The sequence below is a fragment of the Lissotriton vulgaris genome, chromosome 2_1 (genome assembly GCF_964263255.1).
Source record: "Lissotriton vulgaris chromosome 2_1, aLisVul1.2, whole genome shotgun sequence".
Lineage (NCBI taxonomy): Eukaryota > Metazoa > Chordata > Amphibia > Caudata > Salamandridae > Lissotriton > Lissotriton vulgaris.
Window position 1 is genome coordinate 125,000,315 of NC_141687.1, and position 23,968 is coordinate 125,024,282.

The window sequence follows — 23,968 nt, forward strand, 5'->3', positions numbered from 1 at the left end:
CGACGTCGACAGCATCAACCATCGTGGGACAGCTCGCACCTCCATCCTGGTCGCCGACAACGCCTCCTGGTCCGTGAGACTGCAGAGCCCAGCGTCGCCCACTCACCTGGTCGAGGTGACTACCATCCGGTGCCCTCCTGGTGCCATCTGATCACTGGCTAGTGGTCAAGAACTTGGTCCCCTCTGCTTTCAGGTGTCACCCATCTTCGATCCAGGCTTGGATCACTTTGAACAATCTTCACTGGTCACCTGCCAGCAACTCTTTCTTCAGGCTCCTGGTTCGTCAACGAGGATTCCCGACGTCTTTTCAGACCTATGCAGCCGCAGCCCCTGGGCTAAGTAACTTCGGCATTTCGGTGCCCCAGCATAGCCTCACTATCCAAGGGTCCAGATCCACTGTCGTTTTCGACTTACCTTATCGGGTTCGCCCGAGAACACTAACTTTGCTTTTACTAGCTCCCATAGACTTTGTCCCGCATCCCGCGTGAGAGTGCACACTCTGCACCCGAGTCCCCTAGGCCTCCTACTAGTAATCTGAAGGTTCAGTAACGTAGTCCTAGCGATTCCAAAGCCTATTAGTCCAGTACTTACCTGCTAGTAATTTCGCATTCCACTTCCATAGTATATGGTTTTCCGTGCCCCTCGGGCATTTGTGTAAATTGTGCAACTTAAAGTATTTTCGTAAGAGTTTTGTTGTGTGCGTAGAACCCTGTCCTCATAAAGAGTACAGGGCTGTTGTGATCTAAATAAATACACTGTTTATTTTCATAACACTTGTGTGATGCCCTTTCACTTGGTGTTCAAGGGGTATATGTGATGGTATAACAGCTGGCTTAACACGCCCTCTAGAGTTTAGCCCGAAGACTGCTCTTGTCCATGCTACTAGGATAGCTGGTCTATCGGTTGACTTACAACCAATCACCATAAGGGTTGTTTGGACTGATACATAGTGATCACTAGAATAGTGAACACTGAATATCAGGCCAACTTCTCACACATGCTACTAGGATAGCTGGTCTAAAAGGTTGACTTACAACAATCATCAATAAGGGTCGTTTGGAATGATACACAGTGATCACTAGAATAGTGAGCACTACATATCAGGCCAACTTCTCACAGTTTTGTGCTTGGATGACTGCATGTTGTTTCTGTCTTCAAAGAAGTGTTGCAGTCACAAGACTGGTGACTCCTCCTTCGGTGGACAATGCACATGGGCATCGGCTCCATCGTTAGAATCAAAATCATCTCCGCCAGATGACAATGTGGGTTTTGCCCAGCTAATCAATAGGGCCACCACACACCATAAGGTCAAACTTCATTCAGATCATGTAGAACAGGATTTTCTACTGGAGACGTTTGCCTAACCACAAAAATCCACTCATGTCTTACCCATGTTACAAGGCCTTCTTAGACACTCCTGAGGTGTTTAAAGACCCAGTTAGAGCTAGGGTTCTTAACCCCAGAGTAGAGAAGAAATAAAAAGCAGCTCCCACTGACCCTATATACATCAAGTGCCAACTTCCCTTAGATTTACTGGTTGTAGCCAATGCATACAAGAGGGCAAACTCTCGGGGTCAGGTGACACACCCCCTCCTGACAAAGAATCTAAATTATTAGACGTGTCAGGTAACCTTATGGCGTCTCAAGCTGCAAACTCATGGACAATAGCAAACACACAAGCCCTTGTAGCAAGGTACGATAGGGCCCACTATGATGAGCTGGAAAAACTCGTTTAACATCTACCTCAAGAATATAGGGACAAAGCCAGTGACCTTATTCAGGAAGCAAACTAATAACTAATACATCCATCAAATGCATGCTCGACGCAACAGACACCGCTTCCCGTGCAATAAATACCTGTGTTTTGCTACGCAGACACACCTGGCTCAGGGTATCTGGATTTAAACAAAAGGTACAAAATACCATCCTAAATCAACCCTTTGATCTGGAGCACCTCTTTGGCCCTGCAGTAGACGCATCTTTGGAAAAGATTAAAAAGGACACTGAGACCGCAGAGTTTATGGGAGCCTTACAGTCACCAACTGCTAGAGGCTCCTTTCGTCACTGTTTCTATAGAGCAGGTTCCAAGACAAATACAGAGGGAACAACAACAAGGGTAGAGGCTGGGGTAACAACACCCGCAAATCCCCTAATAACAAACAGTGACTTCCCTACACTCCTCCCCTCCCCCCCCCCCCTCCCTCACCCCCACCCCCATCATCCCACTCCTGTCGAGGGACGCCTCTCACAGTTCCTGCCTGTCTGGAATTCCATCACAACAGATAGGTGGGTAAGAAAGATTCACTTCTATGCCTCCAAACATTCTTCCAAAACAGCGTCCAATGTTATTAGAAAACCTTACGTTCCTCAAACAAGAGGTCTTAGCAATGTTACAAAAACATGCAATAGAACCAGTTCCTTAGCCTCATCAGGGCACAGGGGTCTATTCCCTTTATTTTCTAATCCCAAAAAAGGACGGCTCTCTAAGGCCAATACTGGACCTCAGACTGCTCATCTTTTACATTTAATCAGACCACTTCCACATGGTCACTTTACAAGTGCTTCCACTACTACAGCAAGGCGACTTTCTCTCCACTCTAGATCTAGAGGACGCCTACTTTCACATTCCCATACATCCCGCTCACCGGAAATATCTCAGGTTTGTGGTAAATGGTCAACACTACCAGGTCAAGGTTCTCCCATTCGGAGTCACTACAGCACCCAGAGTTTTTACTAAGTGCCATGCAGTGGTTGCAGCCCATCTGAGAAGACAACAAATTCATGTCTTCCCTTATCTGGATGATTGGCTCATAAAAGCGTACTCCCACAACAGCTGTGTTCAACACACACTCCGTACAATACAGATGTTTCACAGTTTGGGATTCACAATAATCTAGTCAAATACCATCTCCAACCGTCCACAATACAACAATATCTAGGAGCTACAGTGAATACTTCCACAGCCCTAGCATATCCCAATACCCTCAGGATACGTGCTATACAAATGCTATTTCAAAGATTTCAGCCACAACACTTACTACCAGCAAGATTGTTCATGCAGCTAATAGGAATGATGGCCTCTTGCATTTTTCTCGTTCCTCATACAAGACTGCAAATGCGTCCATAACAAGAGTGTCTGGCACGTCAGCGGAACCAGGCTCAAGGTCAGTTAACAGATCTGGTGTTGGTGGACGACCGCACACATCGCTCTCTGCAGTGGTAAACCACAAAAAACGTTCCAAAGGGCGGTGGTTCCTTGAGCCAGTCTCACAGATAGTGCTAACCACAGATGCATCGCTCACCGGCTGGGGATCACATCTTCAAACCCTACCATTCAAGGTTTATGGACCTCCCAACAAAAACAATTTCACATCAACTACCTGGAATTGTTTGCAATCTCTCTAGCGTTGGAGTCTTTTCAACCACAACTGCTAGGGAAAGCATACAAAATCGGGGGGGGGAGGGGGGGGGCACACACACTCCAGTTATCCCACCTAGCACATAGCATCTGGAGATGAGCCATTCTGCGGGAGATATATCTCCTGGCAGAACACTACCAGGAGTACACAATCAGATAGCGGATCTGCTCAGCCGTCAAACACAACAGATCCACGAATCGGAACTTCCTCCTCAAGTACTTCTTCCATTCTATCACGTGGGGACACCCAGAGATAGATCTGTTTACTACACACCAAAACGCAAAATGCCCAAGCTTCGCATCCAGGTATCCACACCCATTGTCCAAAGGCAATGCGCTATGGATGAATTGGTCAGGCAAATTTGCTTACCCTTTTCTGCCTCCCCCACTCATTCCATTACTAGTGAGGAAAATCCAACAACATTCCCTCACAATGATCCTAGTTGCTCCAACATGGGCGAGGCAACCATGGTTCACAAAACTGTTGGAACTATTAGTAGTACCACCTCAAAAGCTTCACCTCTCACCGAAGCTTCTAACTGAGAACCATGGAGAGATAAGACACCCAGATCCCAATCAGCTCAACCTTGCGATCTGGCTCCTATAATCCTAGTGTTCGGCTACCGTAATCTCCCGCCAGACTGTATGAACATTATCAAAGAAGCTAGACGCCCTCCCACAAGGGCATGCTATGTGGCAAAATGGAAGAGGTTTGTCATGTATTGCTCACACAACAAGATCAACCCACAAGATGCTTCCATTCAAAACATCATATGTTACCTATTGCATCTACAAGAATGTAACCTAGCGTATACATCTATAAGGTTACATCTAGATGCCATAGCAGCCTACGTACAAAACAGACAACATTTGTCTTTGTTTAGGGTTCCCGCTATCAAAGCTTTTATGGAAGGACTTGTAGGAAAGGGGCTTTCTGTTTCAGTAAACCCCCCAGCTTTTGCCAGACTACTGATGCACTTTTCCTTGGTGTACCCTGGGTCCCTGCCAAACAGGTTCCCAGCGCCTGTGTTCTACCCCTAAAAACTAACCCATTTGGCATCTCTGGCCACAGGCCAGCCCCGGTAAATGGTACCACAGGTACCCAGGGCACTGTGACCAGGGAAGACCTCTAAAGGCTGCTGCACTTATTGGGCCACCCTTAGAGGCCCTGTACCCTGACACTCACACACTGCCTTGGCAGGCTGTGTGTGTTGGTGCAAAACAAAGAGAAGAGTCGACATGGCACACATCCCTGTGTGCCATGCCCACAAAACACTGCCCTGGCATACATCAGTTACCCTTCTAGCTGAGTGCCCTATGCCAGTGGTGAGGGTACAGGTGCATGAGCCCTGTACCCCTACAGTACCCAGGTACATTCCTGGGCACTGTATGTGCAGTGCTGCCATTAAGAGTATATGGTGTTGGAAGGTTGTCATTACGAACTCCAAAGCACCATAATGGCTACACTGAAGACTGACAAGTTTGATATCAAACTTCTCAGCACATTAAACCGACACTGATGCCAGTGTGAGTTTTGATGTAATATGCACAACAGAGGGCATCTTAGAGATGTCCCCTGAAACTCGACCAACTCCTAGTGACCTGACTGAGTGGTTGCCTAGGCTGCCACCACCAGACATGTTTCTGAACCCCTGGGTCGAGAGCTTGCTGCTCTTGGGGGCCTGAAACAATCCACATCCTGGGACGAGTTGCCAAGCCTCCTCCCCCAAGATGGGCAGGGTTCACGAAGAAGAAGCTTCAAAGGTTTACCGCCTTTGGGAGCCTCTCCAGACCACTTGCTGTACTCAGCTGCTGGCCCCCTCTGGTTCTACCCCCCACTTTGGGCGGGAGACCCGGTGGGGAAAAACAAAGTGAGGAAGAGAGGTGTGTCCACCTCTGCCAACTCCACCCCTAAGGTGGGGGAGGCGAGGTGAAGCACAACCTAGAGTCCCCGCCATCTTGAGAATGGGGAAACCCAGCCAACCAGTGACAGGCGCCTCCCACTGGAGAGTGGCAGCATAGGGTGTGTACCCAACCCAGGGAAGGGACCCATTGGTCCCTGCCCTTTACCTACCTGTAACGCCCCTAAATTTAGTATTTAGGGGCACCCTGAACCTTCCTTGCTCAGATCTAGCAAACACAAGAAAAGAGGGACAAGAAGCTGTGCAGAGCTAACAAGAGGACGACGTCCACTGACTTGGGCCCAGCCCTACAGGCCTGTCTCCCCTCTAACCTGCTCCTGCGAAACCCTGGTGGGTCTAGTGGCCAGCAACCTAAAAAACCCCAGAAGACCTGCCTGCATTCACTTTCCAAGCTTTTTCTCTCGTGAACACCGGACGTGTTTAAAATGCAGCTTCTGGTGCCCTCAGAAACTGCGAATCCAGCACACTCTGCACCCGGCCCGTGTTTGAGGGGAAAAAGCACCACGAGGAGGTCCCCCTGGCGATCCTGACCCGAGATCCGGCGCCCCTGACCTGCCTCCAGACGACGCCTGCAGCCTCAATCCAGAGGACCCTCCCCTACCGCAACTAGAGCGGGTAAGAAAATCAGACGTCCAAATGCACCCCTGCACCCGACTCCCCACGGTCTTGTGTGCCCAACCCAGCGGTGCCCAACCATCCCTCTACATCCCAACTTACCCCTCGAAGTAGTGGGTGCTGCAAAGTAGTGATTATTCCTGGAAGATCCTCGTCCCCGAGCCTGCAGTGTTTCTTTGTCCCGTAGAATCCTCATTGAAATCAACAGAACACCTGACCTCAAAACAGCACCCTGCACCCAACTGCCCTAGCGCGGCTGAGGGTGCCCCATGGCGCTAACTTGGTCCCCAACTTGCCCTGAGCTTAACCCTAAGAGCTTTGCTCCTACAACCCTGTGGCCTGCTTACCAGCTGCCACCAACTGGAGCCCCCCTATCCTCCATAGGATAATATTGGATCTCAACACTCTGCACCCGGCCACCCGAGTGCTGCTGAGGGTGCAACAGTGCATCACTGGCCCTGGGAGACCCCTGAGTCTAACCCCAGAACCCCAACTCAAAAGACCGATTACTTACCTCGAACTAATTTTTCCTCATAGGATAACATTGACACTTTTTCTCCCAAAAAGTTTCTAATTTTCAATTTTGGAAAACTACAAATATTCCTTAAAAATCAACCGAATAATCAAAACACATTTTCTCAACTGTTTTCAGGAAATGTCCCAGTGCGGAATCCAGGATCCAGCACTGAGTAAGAAAAAGTATCGATAACCTACCTTACCTGCTAAGTGTATCTGAAAGAAACACGTTAGTATTAGATTCCTTACCTTAGAATATCCCCAGGCATCAGACTGGATCCGGAAATTTTTGCGTAGCATTACCCCTGCGCGTCGTTTGGCGGCGTCTCTGGCTCCGCGTCCGTCGTAGGTGTCGTCTGCGCCGGAATGACGTCGGAGTACTTAGACGCCGCCCATGCGCGCTGACGTCAGTTCTTTTTTCCGCGCCAGCTAGCGCAGATCCAGAGAAGCTCTACCCCTTAGTCACTTTTTGACTAAAACTTTTTTGATCATTTTTGATCTTCTTCGAGTCGCTCTCGACTCTTCAGGTGCCGGTAGGGATGCCCGGGTTCAAACCCTGCTCGAAGTGTAGTCGACTGATGTTGGATACCGTCCCCCATCGCCGGTGTCTGCAGTGCCTAGGCCTCGACCACGACGACCGTTCCTGCTCAGACTGTCGAGCTCTGACGTCGAAGGCTAGGCGGGAGCGGTCCCGCAAGCGGCTCGAGCTCCGACAGTCGGCCCCGGGCCATTCGAGGTCCCGGTCCCATGGGAGGTCGAGGGATCGGCACGCGGGGACGGAGCCCTCGCAGCTCCGGAAGTCGGCATCGGTCTTCTGGTTCCTCCTCAGGTAAGAGGCATGAGAGGTCGGAGCGGCGTAATCGCTCCTCCGACCGCCCCCGACGCGGCCGAGGTTTTGGGTGGCACCACCCACGCGGCTCCGCAGCAGTCGCTAGGGCTGCATCCTGCCCCACACCTTCGGGTCCCTGTGGTGCGACGCCGAAGGAGATCGAGCGGTACCTAATGGCCATGAGGTCGCTCTCTTCTCCACCGGACCCCACGGCGCCTTTGGGCCCAGTGGGTCCGGCTCCGGGGCCTGGCGGGTCGCGTGCTTCGGCGCCGCAGACGGCTTCGGCCTCGGCGCCGCCGGCGACTTCGGTCCCGGCGCCACAGGCCCCGGCCGGATCCAGGTCCGGGTCGACGCCGGTCGACCTTACGACCTCACCGGCGCCGCCCCCAAGGGTGTCACCACCGGCGCCGACGCCGGCCCAGTTCTTCTGTCAATCCCGTTCAGCCGTCGACACGGCCCCATTGGGCGCCGTACGAGACGGCTTTGGGTACATTCTACTTTAATGAACGGGCCCCAATTGTTGATCCTGGCTACCAGGCATTGGGTGACGAAGAGGACTGGGAGGGGTCTGAGGACCCTCTGACACAGGAGTGTCAGGACCAAGCGGACTGGACAGAGGAGCTTGGGGAAGCCAGCGGCCTGGATCTCTCTCCAGACACTGGTTTTGTCTCCCCTCCACCTATGGCTACGGAGGAGGGGGCAGCCTATAGCGTAGTTCTGATGCGGGCGGCTAAGCCTTAAACCTTACGCTCCCCTCAGCGGCCGTGAGGACTAATATCCTCACCGAGGTCCTCAAACCGCAGTCCAGCTCGGTCGAGCCTCTGCTGCTGTTCAATGAGGCCCTATGTGACGTTCTGCTGGGCACCTGGTCCAAGCCCGCCTCAGGACAGCCTGTGGACACAAACGTGGCCAGACGCTACCGCCCGGCTCCGGGTGACCCAAGCTTCCTGTCGACCCATCCAACCCCCGAGAGCCTGGTTATCCAGGCCTCTAACTCCTAGACCGCGTTCCCGTCGGCCCCTCCTGACAGGGAATCCAAGAGGTTTGAACAATTTGGCAAGAAGGTGTTCTCGTCCCTTAGTCTGGGACTGCGGTCAGTCAACACCGCATGCCTCTTGGGCTGCTACACCCATACCCTGTGGGACACGGTTGGGGACGTGCTACCACAATGCCCTGAGGAGGTCAGGACTAAACTCGCCCAAGCCCTAGCGGAGGGTCGAGATGCTGCACGGTACTCTATCCGGTGCGGACTGGATACCACCGATACGCTAGGCAGAGCAATGGCCTCGACAGTGGCGGTCAGACGCCACGCCTGGCTACGGTGCGCCAATTTTTCGGCCGATGTCCAGGCCTCGCTTCTGGACATGCCGTTTGATGGCCGTCGCCTGTTTGGCGACCAGGCAGACGACGCGCTTGAGCGCTTTAAGGACTCTAGGGCGACAGCCAAGTCCTTGGGCCTCACGGCCCGTGCCAGCAAATGGGTGCCTTTCGCTCCTTTCGTGGCCAAGGAAGGGGCGCCCCCACACGGACGGTCAGCCACACGCTGCAGCTGAATATCCAGCGCGTTGGCGGCCGTGGGAACCGCCGGGGTGGCGGTCGGGGTCCAAGGCGAGGCCAGTCCGCACCCGCTCCCACAGCACCCGCCTCAAAACCTTCCTAGTCCGAGTTTTCAGGCCCATGTGACGCCAGTGGGGGGCAGGGTCCACCATCACCTCTTCCACTGGCGCACAGTCACATCGGACAGGTGGGTGCTGCAAATCGTCCGAAGGGGCTACTCCCTTCCCTTCGAGTCGACCCCTCCAGCCATGCCACCGCAGTACCACCGCGTGTCGGGGGACCACTTGCAACTTCTGCAGGAGGAAGTTACGGCCCTCTTGGCCAAGGGGGCCATCGAGCGCGTTCCTGGGCCAGAAGTAGGGTGTGGTTGCTACTCCCACTACTTTCTGGTACCCAAGAAGGGCAAAGGGGGCCTATGCCCTATCTTGGACCTACGGAGCGTCAACGGCTTCCTCCGGAAGGAGAAGTTCAAAATGTTGACTTAAGCTCAAGTCTTGGCTGCCCTAGACCCGCAAGACTGGATGGTGGCGTTGGACTTGCAGGACGCCTACTTTCACATCCCCGTCCTGCTGGCCCACCGACGTTACCTACGGTTCACGGTAGGCCTCGAGCATTTTCAGTTCATTGTGCTCCCCTTTGGCCTTACAAGCGCCCCACGGGTGTTCACGAAAGTGATGGCGGTGGTCGCAGCTCATCTGCGCAGGTTAGGGGTTTCAGTCTTCCCCTACCTCGACGATTGGTTGTTGAAGGCGGGCTCGCCCCAAACAGTGGTCAACCACCTCCAGATTACGGCGGATCTCCTGCACCTGCTGGGGTTTTCCATCAACGTGCCGAAATCACACCTGTGCCCCTCCCAAAAGCTCCTCTACATCGGAGCTGTTCTGGACTCCGCGCAGTTTCGGGTTTTTCCTCCCGAGCAGCGAGTCCGGGATATTCAGGCTTTGATACCCATTTTCCAGCCGTTATCTCGGGTTTCGGTCAGGTTGACGCTGCGGCTCCTGGGGCTGATGGCTTCCTGCATCCTTCTGGTGCATCACGCCCTGTGGCGGATGCGGGCTCTGCAGTGGGACCTGAAGTTTCAGTGGGCCCAGCATCAGGGCAACCTGTCAGACCATGTCCTGATCTCGGAGGGCACTGCGAGACAGTTGCAGTGGTGGCTCACGGACCGCGATTGGGTCAACGGCAGATCCCGCTCCCTTCCCCAACCGGAGCACGTAGTTGTGACGGACGCGTCCCTCCAGGGCTGGGGAGGCCACATGGGAGAGGCGGAGATCAGAGACCTCTGGTCTCCGGCGGAGTCCCAGCTCCATATCAACCTTCTGGAGCTGAGGGCGATTCGTCTAGCACTGAAGGCATTCCTCCCCTCTGTCCGGGGGAGTGTGGTGCAGGTGTTCACGGACAACACCACCGCCATGTGGTACTGCAATAAACAGGGCGGTGTGGGGTCCTGGACCCTCTGTCAAGAGGCTCTGAGGCTCTGGCAGTGGCTGGAACATCAGGGCGTGACCCTGATAGTTCACCACCTGGCGGGTTCTCTGAACGCCAGGGCGGACGAACTCAGCCGACGGTGCTCGATGGATCACGAATGGCGTCTGAACTCGGACGTGGCGCAAGGCATCTTTCTGCAGTGGGGAGAGCCTTGGTTAGATCTATTCACCACCGAAGAGAACGTGCAATGTCATCAGTTCTGCGCGTTGGAATTTCCAAGGCGGCACTCGCTCGGCGACGCATTTCGTCGCGAGTGGAGTTGCGGTCTGTTATACCACTTCTGCCCAGAGTGCTGAAGAAGATCAGGCGCGGCCAGGCCCAGGTCATCCTTGTGGCTCCGGACTGGGCTCTAAGGTTCTGGTATCCCGAGCTACTCAACATGTCAGTCGGTCCCCCGATCCTTCTGCCTCTTCAGGAGGACCTTCTGTTGCAGCAGCAGGGGACGGTCCTCCACCCGAACCTGTCCAGTCTCCACCTCCATGCTTGGAGATTGAACGGCGGCAGTTGAGGCCATTTGACTTGCCTCCTGAAGTTTGTAATGTTATTCTGGCAGCCAGGCGTCCCTCCACTAAGTCGGTATACGCCTGCCGGTGGAACAAATTTGTGGCATTGTGCACAGCAAAGGCTGTGGATCCCCTTTCTGCCCCTCTATCTGAAGTTCTTGTCTTCCTTCTTTCTCTTGCCCAGCAGGGCTCTGCTCTGGGCACTCTCAATGGCTACCTTTCCGCCCTTTCGGCCTTCCTAAGGCTGCCTGATCAACCTTCTTTGTTCAAGTCCCCTATAGTAACTCGTTTTCTGAAGGGCATCACGCACATGTTTCCACCTGTCACTTTTGTGCTGCCTCAGTGGGACTTGAACCTAGTTCTTACTTTCCTGATGTGTGCTCCCTTTGAGCCACTTCACTCTTGTCCTCTCCGTCTTCTCACCTTGAAGACAGCTTTCCTGGTTGCCATCACCTCTGCCAGAAGGGTGAGTGAGCTCCAGGCTCTATCTTGCAAACCTCCCTTCCTGTCTGTGCATCCGGACAAAGTGGTGTTGCGTACCAAAGTATCTTTCCTGCCCAAGGTAGTCTCTGCTTTCCACATCGGGCAGTCCATCACCTTACCCTCCTTCTTCCCGTCTCCACATCCCTCAAAGGATGAAGAGCGGCTCCATCGTCTGGACCCAAAATGTGCGCTTTCATTCTATGTGGATCGCACACGCCAGTTCCGGGTGGACGACCAACTCTTCGTTGGCTACGTGGGTGCGAAGAAGGGACGGGCGGTGCATAAACGGACCATCGCTCGGTGGGTCGTCTTATGCATCAAGGCGTGCTACTCCTTGGCTAGAAAGGAGTCTCTAGTTGGGCTGAGGGCCCATTCCACTCGGGCCACGGCGGCTACTACTGCCCTGGGTCGGGGAGTCCCCCTGCAGGACATTTGCCAGGCGGCTTCGTGGGCCTCGCTGCACACCTTTGCGAGGCACTACTGCCTGGACAGTCAGGTCCGGAGGGATGGCTTCTTTGGCCGTTCCGTCCTCCAGGACTTCCTGGTGTGAATATTGGTTCGCAGACCCACCACCGGGGTTGATATTGCTGGGGTATTTATTCTAAGGTAAGGAATCTAATACTAACGTGTTTCTTTCAGATGAACAACTTACTTACCTTCGGTAACGATATATCTGTAAGAAACAGTAGTTAGTATTAGATTCCTTACCGCCCCACCCATCCTCCACGTTCTGCGAACTGATACCTAGGGTTAAGGTTATTCCCCTTTCAGGGCCCTAGTTTCTTGGCACCAGTGTTGGTTCTAGCATGGCTCTGCGTATCTGGCGCGGAAAAGCTGTGGCTAAGAACTGACGTCAGCGACATGGGCGGCGTCTAAGTACTCCAACGTCATTCCGGCGCAGGCGCCGACGACAGACGCGGAGCCAGAGACGACGCCTAACTACACGCAGGGGTATTGCTAAGCAAAAATTTCCGGATTCAGTCTGACGCCTGGGGATATTCTAAGGTAAGGAATCTAATACTAACTACTGTTTCTTACAGATATATTGTTACCGAAGGTAAGTAACTTGTTCGCTAAGCACGTCTGCCTGGTCAGCTAAGTCCGGAGAGATGGCTTTTTGGCAGTTCCGTTCTCCAGGACTTTCTGGTGTGATCTTGGTTTGCAGATCCACCCCCGGGGTTGGTATTGCTGGGGTATCTATTCTAAGGTAAGGAATCTAACACTAACCTGTTTCTTTCAGATGCACAAGTTACTTACCTTCGGTCACGATATATCTGTAAGAAACTGTAGTTAGTGATAGATTCCTTACCGCCCCACCCATCCTCCCCGTACGGTCATCCCTTTCAGAGCCCTAGTTTCATGGCACCAGTGTCAGTTTTTTGCATGGCTCTGCGTTCCTGGTGCGGAAAGCTATGTACAGAACTGACGTCAGCGCGCGAGGGTGGCAACTAAGTACTCCGACGAAGTCATCACGACGACTGACGCGGAGCCGCAGACAACGCCTACCGACGCGCAAGGGTACTGCTGACGTAAAATCTTTTCAGATCCAGTCTGACACCTGGGGATATTCTAAGGTAAGGAATCTAACACTAGCTACTGTTTCTTGCAGAAATATAGTTACTGAAGGTAAGTAACTTGTGAGTCCATGCTCACAGCCTCTTGGGATATTCAGGCTCTGATTCCGATCTTTCAGCCTTCATCCCGAGTTTCGGTCAGGTTGACGCTGGGGCTGATGGCCTCCTGCATCCTGCTGGCGCATCACGTCAGCTGGCGGATGCGGGCTTTGCAGTGTTATCCCCTATCTGCCTGCCCGATGTGCAGCACATAGTCTTCACTGAATCCAAACATTAACAGTCTGAGGCCTATTGAGAGGATCTCTTCGTCAGTGATTTGTAGGAGAAATGCGATCTGTATGGCTGTTTAAACTTGCTCAATCAATCTTCTCGATGAAAGTTTTACAATCAGTGCAGGGATCCAGGGTGTTTATAGTCCATATAAGCAGCACCATGGCCTCTTTTACCTTCAGTACCAAAGGGTACCTACTTCCATAGCTCTGTCTGCTGTTTGTAGCTCTATGGTAGTACGCACTACAACAAGACTTGTTACTACCATTCTCCCACAATCTAGGTATTGACAACTTCAGAGCCAGACATATTTACTCATTACGTGGGTGGATATTACTGAATAGTTCTTCATTCCTTATTTGAGGCTTATGGTCAACCTTCTTTGGATCGGTCTGTGACGAGGCCTGAGTGAAATTTAAATCACCCTAGTATAATTTTGGCAATTTCTCGGTACGGTTGTTACATGAAATTTTGCATAAACTATTATGCCGCTGTTTGTGACAAATTAGAACGCAGGAGCTCAGGCACAAAGCAACCAGAATGCAAGTTCATGGCAATTTTGTTTTTCACACTTTTATTATTAGCACAAAACATTTCCTTAGATCAAAAATTGACTTGAGAATTCAATTTACATAATTAACCAGAAATGTTGCATAATTATGCAAATGGGAATTCTGCATGTCAGTGTGTGACTTTCTCAATTAATGTGATTAGTTTGTTTCTTGGATTGGCAGGGCACCCAATAATGTAATGGACCAGGGCTTTTACGCAAGGTTTGCTCCCTAACCCTCTTATCCACAAGGCTTAACTGAAGGTCAGCTGAGCGTGCACTAATCCTAGTTGTTTCAGCGTAGCCTTGCCAGATTTGGTCCTCTGATCTCCTCCACCTTTTGCATAGACACCTCACCTGTCTCCTTAGAGGAGAGATTTTTTTGTCCTTGGAGCAAGGGATTGTGTTACAGCATAACGACATTACTGGAGAACATTAACCTATGTTGATGAGACCTTACTGGTGATGTAGAGATGCATGCAGGGTGTCTACTGGGTTTGTTTGGTGAAATTAGAGCCTAGAGGTTTCGTCCTGGAGTGATGCTAATGTTAGTCAGAAAATGGTGTATCTGAAAGAAACAGGTTAGTATTAGATTCCTTTCCTTAGAATATCCACAGGAGTCAGACTGGATCCGGAAACATTTGCGTAGCAATACCCTTGCGCGTCGGTAGGCATTGTCTGCGGCTCCGCATCCGTTGTCGGCGTCGTTGGCGCCGGGATGACGTGGCCGGAGTACTTAAACGCCACCCTCACGCGCTGACGTCAGTTCTTCTTTTTCCGCGCCAGCAAGCGCCGATCCGGAAAAAGTGGTACTCTTGGTCAATTTTTGACGAAACTTTTTCGATCATTTTTGATCTTTCTTCGAAGTCGAACGACTCAGACTGTGCCGGTAGGGATGCCCGGGTTAAGGCCCTGCGTCGACTGCAGCCGACTGATGTCGGTTACCAACCCCTGTCGCCGGTGTCTACATTGCCTGGGGCCCGACCACAATGAGAAGTCGGCCCCCACCGTTTGAGGTGCCGGTCCGAAAGGAGGTCGAGGGACCGGTCGCGGGGCCGGAGTCATCACAGCTATGGGAGTCGACACCATTTCTCGGGCTCAAGTCCTCAGGTAAGAGGCACAAGAAGTTGAAGAAGCGACATCGCACTTCTGACTCCCCGACGCTCGCGCGACGCGGCCGGGGGTTCAGGCAACAGCACCCACGCGGCTCCGGAGGGAGATCGATGCCTTCCTAGCGGCCATGAGGTCGCTCACTCCTTCGTCGGGTTCTGCGGCGCCTTCGGGCCCCGCGGTCCCGACTGGGAGCCCAAGCGGGCCGGGTCCTTCGGCCCCAGCTCAGTCGAGTGCTTCGGCCCAGCACCGTTGGTGACTTTGGTCCCGGCGCCGCAGGGCCCCGCTGGATCCGGATCCAGATCTGGGTCGTCGGCCTTACGACCTCGCCGGCGCTGGCCCCTGTGGTGTCTCCCCCGACGCCATCCCCGAAGGACCTCGTCCCTGGTCACCCCCCTCCCCCTCGACCCGGTTCCTACACCGGAGCGGCGCCGCTCGACGCAACATTCGATGTCGAGAGAAGACTTTTTCTTCTATGATCCGGCCCCATCATTTGACCCTGAGTACCAGGAGATAGGTGGCGAGGCAGATTGGGAGGGGTCTGAGAACCCTCTGGCACGTGAGTGCCAATCTTATCAGGACTGGGCAGGTGAGCTAGAGGATGCCAGTGGTTTGGACACTTCGCCAGACACTGGTTTTGTCTCCCCTCCTACTGTGGCTTCGGAGGAGGGGGCTACCTATAGTATGGTGTTGACGCAGGCAGCCAAGGCCTTATCCCTTGAACTCCCCGTCGCGGCCGTGAGGACTAACCTCCTCACTGAGGTTCTTAAACCGCAAGCAAGCTCTTCGGAGCCTATGTTGCCGTTCAATGAGGCCTTGTCTGACGTTCTTCTGGGCACCTGGTCCAGGCCCGCTACAGGTTCCCCTGTAGATAGGAACGTGTCCAGACGTCACCGCCCGGCTCCGGGAGACCCTTGTTACATGTCCACCCACCCCACTCCCGAGAGCCTGGTCAAACAGGCCTCTAACTCCCAGACCGCATTCCCGATGGCTCCCCCTGATCGGGAATCCAAGAGGTACGAACAGTATGGTAAGAAGATGTTCTCCTCATTGAGTTTGGGGTTGCGGTCAGTTAACACCGCGTGCCTCTTAGGCCGTTATTCCCACTCTCTGTGGGACGCGGACGTGCTGCCACAATGTCCGGAGGATGCCCGGACTAAACTCGGCCAAGCCCTTGCGGAGGGTCGAGATGCGGCACGGTATTTCATCCGGTGTAGGCTGGATACAACATACTCGCTAGGCAGAGCGATGGCAACGCCGGTGGCGATTCGTCGCCACGCCTGGCTGAGGTCCGCCAACTTTTCGGCTGATGTCCAAAAGACCCTTATGGACATGCCATTTCTTGGCCGTCGCCTCTTTGGCGACAAGGCAGACAGTGCGCTTGAGCGCTTAAAGGACTCCAGGGCTACGGTCAAGTCCTTGGGCCTGTCGGCCCGCGCCGGCAAACTGCTGCCTTTTGCTCCTTTCGTGGCCAAGGAAGGGGCGCCCCCACACTTCCTGCCAGCCATGGGCCGCAGACTAACATCCAGCGCGGTGGTGGACGTGGTAACCATCGTGGCGGTGCCCGGGGACAACGGCGAGGCCAGTCCACACCCACCCCCGCAGCATCCGCCTCAAAGCCCTCCTAGTCCGAGATTTCAGGCCCACGTGACGCCAGTGGGGGGGAGGGTTCGCCATCACCTCCTCCACTGTAGCGACATCCCCGGACAGGAGGGTGCTGAAAATCGTCCGAAGGGGCTACTCCCTCCCCTTCGAGGCGTCCCCTTGAGGCATGCCACCGCGTGTTGGAGGATCACTTGAATCTTCTGCAAGAGGGAGTTACGACCCTCTTGGCCAAGGGGGCCATCGAGTGCGTTCCTGGGCCAGAAGTAGGGTGTGGTTGTTACTCCCACTACTTTCTGGTTCCCAAGAAGGGCTAAGGGGTCTACGCCCCGATCTTTGACCTGCGGAACGTCAACAGCTACCTCCGGAAGGAGAAGTTCAAGATGCTTACACTGGCTCAGGTCTTAGCTGCCCTGGACACGGGAGACTGGATGGTAGCATTGGACTTACAGGACGCTTATTTTCACATCGCCGTCCTGCCGGCCCATCGGTGCTATCGGCGGTTCACGGTAGGCCACGAGCACTTTCAGTTTACCGTGCTCCCCTTCGGCCTTACCAGCGCCCCACGGGTGTTCACGAAAGCGATGGCGGTGGTCGCAGCTCATCTGCGCAGGTTAGGGGTTTCAGTCTTCCCCTACCTCGACGACTGGTTGTTGAAGGCGGGCTCGCCCCAGACAGTAGTCAGCCACCTCCAGACTACGGCAAACCTCCTGCACCTGCTGGGGTTCTCCATCAATGTGCCGAAGTCACACCTGTGTCCCTCTCAGAAGCTCCTCTTCATCGGAACGGTTCTAGACTCTGCGCATTTTAAGGTTTATCCTCCCGAACACCGGGTTCGGGATATTCAGGCTCTGATTCCGATCTATCAGCTGTTATCCCGAGTCTCGGTCAGGTTGACGCTGCGGTTTCTGGGGCTGATGGCCTCCTGCATCCTTCTGGTGCATCACGCCAGGTGGCGGATGCAGGCTCTGCAGTGGGACCTGAAGTTTCAGTGGGCCCAGCATCAGGGCAACTTGTCCGACCATGTCTTTATCTCGGAGGGCACTGCAAGACAGTTGCAGTGGTGGCTCACGGACCGCGATTGGGTCAGCGGCAGATCCCTCTCCTTACCCAACCGGAGCGCGTAGTTGTGACGGACGCGTCCCTCTAGGGCTGGGGAGGCCACATGGGAGAGGCGAAGAACAGAGGCCTCTGGTCTCCAGCGGAGTCCCGGCTCCACATCAACCTTCGGGAGCTGCGGGCGATCCGGCTTACACTGAAGGCATTCCTCCCCTCTGTCCGGGGGAGTGTAGTGCAGGTGTTCAGGGCGTGACCCTGGTGGTTCAACACCTGGCAGGTTCCCTGAACGCCAGGGCGGACAAACTCAGCCGTCGGTGCATGATGGATCACGAATGGCGTCTGAACTCGGACGTGGCGCAAGGCCTCTTTCAGCAGTGGGGAGAGCCTTGGTTAGATCTATTCGCCACAGAAGAGAACGCGCAATGTCATTAGTTCTGCGCGTTTGAATTTCCAAAGCGGCACTCGCTCGGAGACTCTTTTCGTCGCGAGTGGAGTTGCGGTCTGTTGTACGCCTTTCCGCCTATACCACTTCTGCCCGGAGTGCAGAACATGATCAGGCGCGACCAGCCCAAGTCATCCTTGTCGCTCCGGACTGGGCACGAAGATTCTGGTATCCCGAGCTACTCAGCATGTCTGTAGATCCCCCAATTCGTCTGCCTCTTCAGGAGGACCTTCTGTCGCAGCAGCAGGGGACGGTCCTCCACCCGAACCTGTCCAGTCTCCACTTACATGCGTGGAGATTGAGCGGTGGCAGTTGAGACATTTTGACTTGCCTCCTGAAGACTGTAATGTTATTCTGGCAGCCAGGCGTTCCTCCACAAAATCGGTATATGCCTACAGGTGGAACAAATTTGTGGCATGGTGCACAGCAAAGGCTGTGCATCCCCTTTCTGCCCCTCTTTCGGAGGTTCTCCTCTTTCTTCTTTCTCTTGCCCAACAGGGCTCTGCTCTGGGCACTCTAAAGGGCTACCTCTCTGCCATTTCTGCCTTCTTAAGGCTCCCTGATCAGCCCTCTTTGTTCAAGTCCCCAGTTGTAAATTGGTTTTTGAGGGGCATCACTCATATGTTCCCTCCTGTTCCTTTCGTGATGCCTCAGTGGGACTTGAACCTTGTTCTGACGTATCTGATGTGCGCTCCCTTCGAGCCACTTCATAACTGTCCTCTTCGTCTCCTTACTCTTAAGACTGCATTCCTGGTTGCCATCACCTCTGCCAGGAGAGTGAGTGAGCTCCAGGCTCTTTCTACTAAACCTCCTTTCCTTTCTGTCCATCCGGATAAAGTTGTGCTGCGGACGCGACCCTCTTTCCTGCCCAAGGTAGTCAAAGCCTTCCACATCGGGCAGTCCATCTCCTTGCCCACCTTCTTTCCGCCTCTGCATCCCTCAAAAGAGGAAGAGAGGCTCCACCGTCTGGACCCAAAACATGCGCTCTCATTCTATCTGGATCGCACAGACCAGTTCCGGGTGGTTGACCAACTCTTTGTTGGTTACGTGGGCGATAAGAAGGGACGTACGGTGCACAAACGGACCAATTCTCGATGGGTCGTCTTGTGCATCAAGGCTTGTTACTCTCTGGCTAGAAAGGAACCTACCGTGGGGCTATGTGCCCATTCCACTCGGGCCACGACGGCTACTACTGCCCTGGGTCGGGGAGTGCCTTGCAGGACATCTGTCAGTCAGCTACGTTTGCCTCGCTGCACACGTTCACAAGACACTACTGCCTGGGCAGCCAAGTCCGGAGAGATGGCTTTTTCGGCCGTTCCGTTCTCCAGGACTTTCTGGTGTGATCATTGGTTCGCAGACCCACCACCGGGGTTGGTATCGCTGGGGTATCTATTCTAAGGTAATGAATCTAATACTAACCTGTTTCTTTCAGATGCACAAGTTACTTACCTTCGGTAACGATATATCTGTAAGAAACAGTAGTTAGTATTAGATTCCTTACCGCCCCACCCATCCTTCCCGTTCTGCGAACCGATATCTTGGGTTAAGGTCATCTTCTTACAGGGCCCTAGTTTCATGGCACCAGTGTAGGTTTTTATCATGGCTCTGCGTTTCTGGCGCGGAAAAGCTGTGTATAAGAACTGACGTCTGCGCGCGAGGGTGGCGTCTAAGTACTCCGGCGACGTCATCCCGGCGCCGACGAACGACGCAGAGCCACAGACGACGCCTACCGACGCGCAAGGGTACTGCTACGCAAAAGCTTCCGGATCCAACCTGACGCCTGGGGATATTCGAAGGTAAGGAATCTAATACTAACTACTGTTTCTTACAGATATATCGTTACCGAAGGTAAGTAACTTGTGCAAAACCTCTATTTATAGATTTAAGCTGCCAGAAGCTGCCTTCTTTCTTTTCATCCCTATTGCATCTCTAAATTTAGATAGAATCTACACACAAGTTGAGAATTGGAAAGAGATAGGATGTCAAATAATTAATTACCCTTAAGGTGACTCATTCACTCTTCAGTCCATGTGGGCTTTCCCATTATCAAAGACCTACTGCTGACCACTGAAACATTGACACACTGATTGGCTCCTTTACTTGCGATGGTGTACATTCGCGCAGGAATAGGTGCATGTAACTTATACATGCATACCCACATGCTGATGGTAGGAAACAATCTCCACGCAAATGTCAAAAGATTCTATTCCTATTTTCCTTGAAGCACATCGAGACTAAGCAATACGAATATGAAGTCTAGAAAACCATTTTAAAATTCTTGTTTTTTTGGAGTAGTTGAGTATTACCAATGAGATTTTTATCAAACGTATCAATCTGCAAAACGAGCCATGCAGCGGCAGATTAGGTATATTACAGACTAGCCAGTTTGCTTATTGGCAGCCCGCTAAAATTGTCCTAGCATAATTCAATTTAATGTGAATGAGATTTATCGTAGACTGAGCTGGTAAAGGGGAGCCCCAGTTTCAGTTGTCTAAACAGAAACGGTTTGGATGACTGCTACAATGTGGGAGTCGAAAGAGAGTTCGCATCCACATTGATTTCTGACACTTAAATATTTTTCTTTTCCAGGGTACAAGTATTTAAATTCAAACTAAGTCGATTATGCAGGGACTACTGTTGTGACTAGTAGCTACTATGGGAATAGTAGCATGTCCATTTTAGACACCTATAACTCCTCCTGTCAACCTCATCCAAACAATGTGAAAATCCCATTCTGTAGACCACTGACCCATTCTATGTCATCTGCTTAGGGAGTTAAAGTGAAGGCTTCTTGGTGTGATTAGTACAGATGAAGACTCAAAAAGAGTGTGAACAGTGAGGACTGTGTGAGATCTGAATTGTAAATAAAAGTGTAAATTTCAGTTAGGCTCATTGACTTTTTTTTCAACAAGAAAGGAACAGACGCGTTGTAGTGGTGACTTAGAGTAGGTCCTCAGTAATAGTATGTTTCAACAATAGATCACAGTCTATGGTGTTAATGTGTCGCTATAACAAATAGAGGAAAATTGGTAGAAAGAAATGTTCTACATTGTGCTGCAGGCCCAGACAGTTTGTGTTAGTTTGTTAGGTATCATATAAGAGTTACATGAATTCTATGACCAGGCACAATGTTCAGCATATATCTCTTGTGATGTTGTGAAACCCTTTTGCAGCTGGATAAAATCTCATAGCATAGATGATTTTTTTGTGTGTTTTTACATATAATTGCATACATAGATAACGGTCACGCAGGATTGATCTGAGGTGTCATTTTGCCATTTGGATGTTTTCTTTCATTACATTTCTGTGTTCACACCTCAGTAAGGAGAAGTTGGAAATATTCCATATGTTTTGGTTGTTGAGTAATGTCAAAATGGACATGTGGTCTAAAATGCCATGCTGGTTGCGACCCTTTTATATCACTATTGTTGAGAGTTTGGCTCCTTCTTGCTTTTTATTAAAGGGCACCATGTTGGCTTTCTTCGGGGCAGCACCTACCATGGAGATTTTCAGGGCTGTGATCAGGTCTACTACCTATAATTGTTTTTGGTGACATTTTCTTAACCTTTGTCTTGAGCAGAAGCATGTTCAAGACCGCTATGCTGCAGCACGCTTAATAATGTTTTGTTCATCGAAAGATTATATTCAGGTTGTTGGCAAGCATAGCGAGACTACAAGGGGGAGAGGAGAATTAATCATGGCAGTTTTATTGGTAAAGTCACATGGTTCTTGGCACCTTTATCCAGTCCTTTCAGGCAGTTTTTTTAGCAGCATTAATTGACCAGAAATGCCGGTGTAAATCTATTGCTCTGGTCAGAGAAGGCACTCGTGCACTCCTTGCTGTAGTTGTTTTCAGTGTTTCATCACAAATGATAAATTCCCCATAGTAATACCAGTTAAAATAATAGTCTGCAAAGAGAATGAACCAAAAAGAGAATTAACATTACAGGCAAGTATAATGTTCTCACTCTTGAGTTGGGAAAGAAATGTAGCTGGCCTCATTAGTGGGTTCAACAGACACTGGGTTGGCAAATTGGCAGACTTTAAAATTCTCCTTGACTATGAGGATAAATTATATTTTTTATGACCAAGCCTTCACATTTTTGTAATTTCCAGAACTGTTAAGTAAAATTCAAGACATATCTCTTGAAGCCTCAACTTTTCTCCAAAATCTTCCCTTAAAATAGTCTTACAAACAATAAACTAGGTGGACATTGTCTTTTGCCAACCATGTTGTTTAACCTTAAATAGAATTCCCTTATCCCTGTGCATTCTTTTGCCCACTTTCTTCTCACTAGACGTATAATTTTTTCACAGGTCAGCGTTTGTTTGGGGAGACAATCCTGGGTCTAACTCAAGGCTCCGTCTCAGACCTTCTAGCTCGCCCCAAGCCCTGGCACAAACTGAGCTTGAAAGGAAGGGAGCCCTTTGTCCGCATGCAGCTTTGGCTGAACGATCCAAATAATGTAGATAAGCTGATGGATATGAAACGAATGGAGAAAAAAGGTAACTGCTCTCAACCCGCAAATACTACATTATTTTTTACGTATATAAAGACTTCTTTTAATTACCTTTGAAGAATACAGAGTCTGTAAAGCAAAGGCCGTGTTTCATCTTTTCTTGAGCTTTAGCATGTCAAAGTTAAAAAAAAAAAAAAAAAACGGTGTATTCTTTTGGAGATTTCCCAAGCAGACTGAATGGGGGACATCTATTAATCTCACCCAAGAGAGGAAAAAACAAATGATATGACCTCTGTCTCACTATCGCAGTATGGAGACGCTCAGTGGTCTCTTGTGTGGCAGAGTGCTAGGTTCATTATCCAAACATGCTTACCATGATACTGTTTTTTGGTGCTCTGTGTGAGTTAATATCCAGGCCAGTAATACCCGAGCTTACTGCAGACTGAAATAGCTATATCAAATCACCATTGAGCGTTTTAGCTGTGCTATTTCTTGGTCAGTGCATTTGAATCTCGTGCTGCCCTTATTTATGTTTGGATATCACTCCTAGCGTTTCATCCAAGTCACTATACTTTATTAAAAGGGCACAACAATTTTACAAAAATCTAGGCTACAATATAAAGTCTTACGCGTGTAAGATGTTGAATGCTTTGCTACATGACTCATAGTGGACAGATCTGACTATATTACATGCTATTTCTGCAAAGTTTTTATGCAGAATGCATTTCACTTGCCCTGCTATTTTATGCATTGCTTCTTAATGAAACCTATGAAAAGTTTTAAAAGGAGGGAGATACCGTCCTAGTGGACTGGGTGAACTCTATCCTTTCTGGTGTTTTTAAATGCACTTCAACATAGTTGAGCAGCCTTTTGTTAAATGGTGCTTTGTTTTAATATAATGCAATTTTTTCAGGATTATCCCCCCAGTTGTTTTCAATGTGTACACCTACCTTTTGGTTGGGTGGAAGTGGGAGTTTCCTGGTCTCAGTTTCTGTGCTGTACTTTTAATCTTTTAAAATATTTTGTGTATAAAGCAAGTCATTTAAACTGTCCTACATTCCTACATACGGTATTTTCATAGTTTGTATATCATTTTTTGTAATTGAACGGATAACACAGATCACAGCAGGCATTTTTGTTAGTGATGCATGTGAAACAGGACAGTAGGATCAAGCCTTCAAACATAACAGCCAAAGAACCCAGGTCTACAATCTACTGTCAAAATGCATTGCCTTTCTCTCTGATCCACAAAGCATTTGAGAAGCACCACCTATTTTTTCATTCTTTGACACCAGTTGGCCTTCATTTGTGGACAATCAAATCATATTAGGGCAATTGCTTAATAGACAATTTTTTTAGCATAATCACAAAGTGAAATATGTGCCGGACAAGTTATAGTGGTTCAAAAATTTCGAGATATATAGCAAAGTGCAAGAGACTGTGCATTGTATCTGCCACTCCTACTAGTGTAGTACTCTCTATTATATAATGTGCATTATTTATTTCTAAGTAATTTAACTTTGAATTGTTTTTCAACAGTTGGCCTCTTGTCCTTTTCTGTTATGACTAT

The 23,968-nt window shown here is 50.9% G+C and overlaps 1 protein-coding gene across 3 annotated transcripts in view; it reads left to right on the plus strand.

The window, feature by feature from the left end:
* The window catches only part of CUX1 (cut like homeobox 1), a 1,218,817-nt gene that overhangs the window by 1,093,252 nt on the left and 101,597 nt on the right, over positions 1-23,968 (plus strand). For 2 of the 3 annotated variants that reach the window (XM_086954568.1, XM_086954569.1), the window contains one exon: positions 22,256-22,444. The exons of the other annotated variant lie outside the window; for it this stretch is intronic. In XM_086954568.1, the coding sequence (XP_086810694.1) occupies positions 22,256-22,444 (189 nt within the window). The remainder of the gene's footprint in view (positions 1-22,255; positions 22,445-23,968) is intronic. 3 annotated transcript variants of the gene reach the window in all.